At 47.9% G+C, this 5,985-nt stretch overlaps 1 protein-coding gene across 1 annotated transcript; it reads right to left on the reverse strand.

Moving 5' to 3' along the window:
• Positions 1–5,549: 5,549 nt before the first annotated feature.
• Positions 5,550–5,985, reverse strand: LOC137536311 (histone H4). The gene has a single exon (XM_068258446.1). It carries the CDS (start codon positions 5,977–5,979, stop codon positions 5,668–5,670), a length of 312 nt encoding a protein of 103 aa, XP_068114547.1. The 5' UTR covers positions 5,980–5,985; the 3' UTR covers positions 5,550–5,667.

Below are 5,985 nucleotides of genomic sequence, written 5' to 3' on the forward strand. Positions count from 1 at the left end.
CACAGAACATTCATATCGCGCTTTTCTCCTGGCGGACTCAAAGCGCCAGAGCTGCAGCCACTAGGACGCGCTCTATAGGCAGTAGCAGTGTTAGAGAGACTTGCCCAAGGTCTCCTACTGAATAGGTGCTGGCTTACTGAACAGACAGAGCCGAGATTCAAACTCTGGTCTCCTGTTTCAAAGGCAGAGCCCTTCGCCTTATTAAAGTTACCACGCCTTATCAAAGTAGCATTGCAAACTTATGCCTGCTAATTGGCAATGACGAGAGCTCCACTTGTCCTGCCCTGAGCCCCTGGGGGTTTGTAGCGCTCGCTATGCTACTCTGATAAGGCGTGAAAACTTTGATAAGGCGTGCTATTTGTCTTAGTGAATCAAGCCCATGGGGTCTAAAAATGGTTATGTGTCTTCACTAGAGCACTCCACAAGGCATGATGGGCTGCTACCCCTACGGGATGACAGACTACTTTGCTGCCTGGTGTCTACCAGGTAATGACCGCCGGGACTACCCCAACGTTGACCAGGGAGAACAGAAGAAGCTGCAATGCAGTCAATCAATAAAGTGATACCAGGCCAAAGGTCAGGGCAGGCCAGGCACCGATCAGAACATAATTGAGATCATAAGCAAAGGTCAAGGCAGGTGTAACGCATAACGCCATAAGTTATTATGCTCCTTGAAAAACCGATGAAGTTGTGGTTAGCCTTGCACGCACGTGTATATGCATGTGCATGAGAAGAAGCGCGAGCATGAGAAGAAGGATGTTGCAAAGGAGAGCCTGGCACAATGAATTTGCCTGGGATTGTGTGAAAAGACAGAAGAAGCCAGGACAGTCTATATCCATAGAAGTGTTCTAAAATTCATTCTACTCTGGAAATGTATCTCACAAAGCTATTATTGGGGTTTTAGAATAAAGTTTTCCTTTGACTGTTTACTTACCTATAGTTAAATATCTTTCACACTTGCCACTTTTAAACTAATGTCAAATAAAGCTCCCTAAAACATATCCTGCTTTGTGGTTTGTCCTATGGGGTATATGGAAGCACCAGATGTACCTCTTTCACAGGTGCACACTGCACATGAGCTGTCTGTCTGTGATTTGAGTTCTAATCTCTTCTTGCCTAGATCATTTTGAATTGTGAACACTAGAGATGTCCCGAATTGTTCACCGGCAGACAGTATTATGCCAACTTCCACTGTTCACTAGAGATGGCCCGAACGGTTCGCTGGCGAATGGTTCCCGGCGTACTTCCGGGGTTCACGATTGCGGAGAACCGCAAACTTTTCCGGAAGTTCGGTTCGCCCCCATAGTTAATCATGAGGGTCAACTTTGACCCTCTACATCACAGTCAGCAGCAGGCACATTGTAGCCAATTAGGCTACACTCCCAATTGGAGCCACTCCCCCCCCCCCCCCTTATAAAAGGCAGGCAGCGTCAGGCTTTGGACTCACTCGTGTGCCTGCATTAATTAGAGAAGGCAAAGCTGATGCAGACTCTCATAGGGAATCATATGGCTATATATGATAAATGGGGATCATGTGTTTACCTATCCTAACTGGGGGTCATCTAGCTACCTATACTTTAAATGGGGGGCCTCCTCTGGCTACCTGTGCAATAAATGGGGGGTTACTTTACCTGTAGTAAAGGGCAATTTCTCAAATTACAATTGTGATTATTCACAGATGAGGGGGAATTAGACAGGCTAAATTAAATACATACAGGGTGCATTTATATGTTTTCATTCTGTCCTGCGCAAGAGTTGAGGTCCCACTTTAAGGCTGCTTACACACAGGGACGTTACACGCGCGCGCTAGTGCGCCTGTAACGCTCCCCCAACGCACAGCAATGTAACACAAGTGGGCTGTTCACACAGCCCACGTTGCGTTACATGTAACGCTGCACGTTCTCCTGAAAGTGCAGCATGCTACGGCGTTAGAGCGGCTTAAGCCACGTTAGACTGTCTGCACATGCGCAGTCATGTTGGGGAGGAGCGGAGAGCGGCCAGGCACATGGCTAATTAATATTCACTGCACGTTGTGACGTGCAGTGTTTACTTCCTGAAGCTGACGCTCTGTGCGGTGATTGGCTGGCGGGACCGCACAAGAGTACGCATCAAGGCATCACGGACGCCAGAGTGAGCTGCACAACGCGGCTCACTCTGACGTCCACATAGAAGAGCACCAGGCGTCGCGTTAGGTGCACGTTATGCGACCTTAACGTGGCACCTAACGCAACGTCTTAGTGTGCAAGTAGCCTAAATGTGACAGGCTTTCCTGGGTCGTCTCTGTGTAATGGGTGACAAGCATATGGGCTGCCCTACAGTGGTCAAAAAAACCTTTATTTCCGTACATATTACTGACTGTTTTACTGCACTTTTATCAAACATTTATCACACTTGGTACATTTTTAGTGAATACTCACTATTTTCACTATTTTTAGTGAATTATCACTGGAGGTAATTTTTCACCCAAAAAAGTTACCGCACATGGTTTTGTGAAAAGAGCCCAATGTATCAAATCTCAGCTACTGCTACAGTGTACAGAAACTGCTCAATACTTCCTCCTTCCCTATGTATAATAATGTATCAAATCTCACCTACTGCTACATTATTATACATAGGGAAGGAGGGAGTATTGAGCAGTTTCTATACACTGTATCAAATCTCACCTACTGCTACAGTGTACAGAAACTGCTCAATACTCCCTCCTTCCCTATGTATAATAATGTATCAAATCTCACCTACTGCTACAGTGTACAGAAACTGCTCAATACTCGCTCCTTCCCTATGTATAATAATGTATCAAATCTCAGCTACTGCTACAGTGTACAGAAACTACTCAATATACTCCCTCCTTCCCGATGTATAATGTATTAAATCTCAGTTCCTGCTACAGTGTATATGAACTTCTCAACGGTGGCAGCACTTTATTGTACAAGGAGAAGGATCCTTGTACAATAAAGTGCTGCCACCGTGTGGTGAACATTAAACCTGTGGTCTGAAAAACGACTGTAGTCCCCGATACTATAACGGAAATCAATGTAACAAACAATATAACATGGATGCACAAAGTACTACCATAGCGCTTTCTATAGAGGCAGTGGGTGGTCCTGAGAATGTGGGTGAAACTTTGTTTCCTCAGATGGATACATACTAAGCTCACATAACAGCTGCACGATTTACATTTACGTGTTTGTATCTGCTCTGCGCCAAGCACAAGCTGCCAAAGCGTTCAGGCAACTGGGAGTACCGGGGCCATACGGTTACAATGGGCTCTATTCTCAAAACTTCAAATAAAATGACTTCTAACCCGATTTTTTTTTTTTTTTTTTTTTTAGTAACAACCTTTCAGTATATTTACAAGCAAGATAATCACTTATAGGAAGTGGTTCCTAGTTACCTTCAATGTTACTTTTCTTACTTTAATTACATTTTAGATTGCTCTTTGGAAGCTTTCAAATGTAACCTAGATAAAGTGAAAACCAAGACGATCACAACGCTTTGTGAACCATACCTATTGTATCCCCAGATGTGTCATACTGACCTCACATACAGAATCAGAATCATTTATTTCGCAAAGTACAATGGGGGTTGTACCCGGAATTGTTTTTGGCTCATACAGGGTCGGAGATGGTACAAACACATACATGCAATCCTTAAAACAGGGGTCTCAAACACAATTTACCTGGGGGCCGCAGGAGGCAAAGTCAGGATGAGGCTGGGCCGCATAAGGGATTTCACAATCGCAGTGCATCACCGCCTCTGCCTGCCCCTCTCACTCTTCCTTCAACAGAGAGAGGCGGGGAGAAGCAGCGATGCGCGGCGATTGACGTCAGGAGGGGCAGAGCTGAAGTTGAAAGCTCTGCCCCTTCCAGGAAATGCCGGCGGATAAAATATTGTATCGAGGGCCGCAAATGGCCCGTGAGTTTGAGACCCCTGCCTTAAAACATCCAATCAGGTACAGTATGGAACAAAGTAAGCATATACTTATATATACATACAGCACATAATAACTATAGTGAAGGACGCGTGGGGAAGTCTGGAGTGCTGTGTGAGGGGAGCAGCCACATCTACCGGCGGTGCTCGCTCCGCAGCAGTTCCAGATGTCCCGCAATGTGCCCTGGTAAAGAGTGGATAGAGAAAGAGAGAAGGGATAGCTAAAAAAGAAAGAATAAGGAAGAAAGAGAGAGATAACCCCAGGTAAAGGACTAGGGGGGTAATCCGCTGCCGTCCATGGCACTCAAAATGCTTTGCAGCGATACTTTGAATCAGATGCCCCCCAGTCTAACCCTAGGAGAGAGACAGAGGAGAGAGGAAAGTGGAAAGGACAGTGATAGAGTCCCCTTAGGATTGCGGCACAACCTGGTCGGTTAGTGTCCATTTGTGTCTCACTGGCTGGCTTTGTCCACTGCAGAGATTGGTACCCAAAGTTAGGAATAGTGCTAGGTGTCGAAGTGGCTGAAGTCGGTGCGTGGTCGGTAAAGCCATTTCTCCAATGCAGCTTACACAACTTCCCTGCAGGGCTAGGGCCGCGTCAGACCCACGGCTAGGGCTAGTAGTGTTGTCCGGGTTATGAACGATTCGGATCTTAGATCCGAATCATCAAAATGAGTGATTCGGATTGCAAATGGGGCGGGGCCAGGAGCAACACGCCCCCCTCTCAGCGGGGTCCTGGAAGCAGAGCAGAGATGGATCGCTCTGTTGAAGGGGAGGCAGCCTTGCACAGCCACAGGTAGATGAGAGAGAGGAGACATCGGTGCCACTGCCAGATATGTGTAGAGCACACATACTGGCTGAAATGTGCTGCTCATTATAGGCTGTCTTGTTCCGTAGTTGAGCACAGTGAACACATTGGAAACTTTTGGCACAGCTCAGTAACGTTACAGGCAGCAGGCTGGGCTAGGAAAAGGCAGGCACTGTAATTGCTGAGCAATATGATCCTCCTGCACTGCTCTATACAGCTGCACTTCACTTCTGGAAATGCTTTGGGGAATGGGAGTTGGGAGTATACAGATGAACATATAGGTGACATACATAAAGCATGATTGCAGCAAGTGGGTATTACGTGCAAACAAACATTTCTGCTCGTCCCTCCTCCCTTCTCTGTCCACTCCCTGCCCATCTTCTCCCCTTCTCTGTGTGTCCACCCCCCTCCCCTTCTCCTGTCCTGTTAGTCATCTCACCCCTTCCCTTCCCTTGTAAAATGATCCCAGATTCGGATCAAAGATCAAGATCTTTTCAATGATCCGATTCGAATCATCCAGATCATTGAAAAGATCCGAACATCACATCTTAGGGGTAGTCCCATGCTGGATCTGTAGCTTGGAGAGCTGCTTGATGGAGTGCAAGTGGCCTAGCCCCTGGGAAGATATAAGTTACAGGCAGAAGACTCCAGGATGGTTAACTGGGGGAGTATGGAGGCAGCAGCAGCAGCATCTGATGGCCTCGAGGTGTGGTGTGCAGGCAGCTATAGTAGCATCGGACCTACTTTGGCGGTGAAGCTGTGCCTTTAAATGCGGCGTCCTCCGGTTCCCCTGGCAGCGGCGTGCCTCAGCTGTCAGGTAATAGGTCAATACTTCTAGCGGTAGTACTGCAGAGCGCTTCTATAGAGGTGGTGGGTGGCCCTGAGAAGGGCCGTTTGTTTTTGTGTAGTCGGGATGGAGTCAGGGTAGTTTAGCCGCCGAAGCCGTAGAGGGTGCGCCCCTGGCGTTTCAGGGCGTACACCACATCCATGGCGGTGACGGTCTTCCTCTTGGCGTGCTCGGTGTAGGTGACGGCATCGCGGATGACATTCTCCAGGAAAACCTTCAGCACTCCGCGAGTCTCCTCATAGATGAGGCCGGAGATACGCTTGACACCCCCTCTGCGGGCCAGGCGGCGGATGGCGGGCTTAGTGATGCCCTGGATGTTGTCCCGGAGCACCTTCCTGTGCCGCTTGGCGCCTCCTTTCCCGAGACCTTTGCCGCCCTTTCCTCTGCCAGACATGATGCT

The sequence above is a fragment of the Hyperolius riggenbachi genome, chromosome 10 (genome assembly GCF_040937935.1).
Source record: "Hyperolius riggenbachi isolate aHypRig1 chromosome 10, aHypRig1.pri, whole genome shotgun sequence".
Lineage (NCBI taxonomy): Eukaryota > Metazoa > Chordata > Amphibia > Anura > Hyperoliidae > Hyperolius > Hyperolius riggenbachi.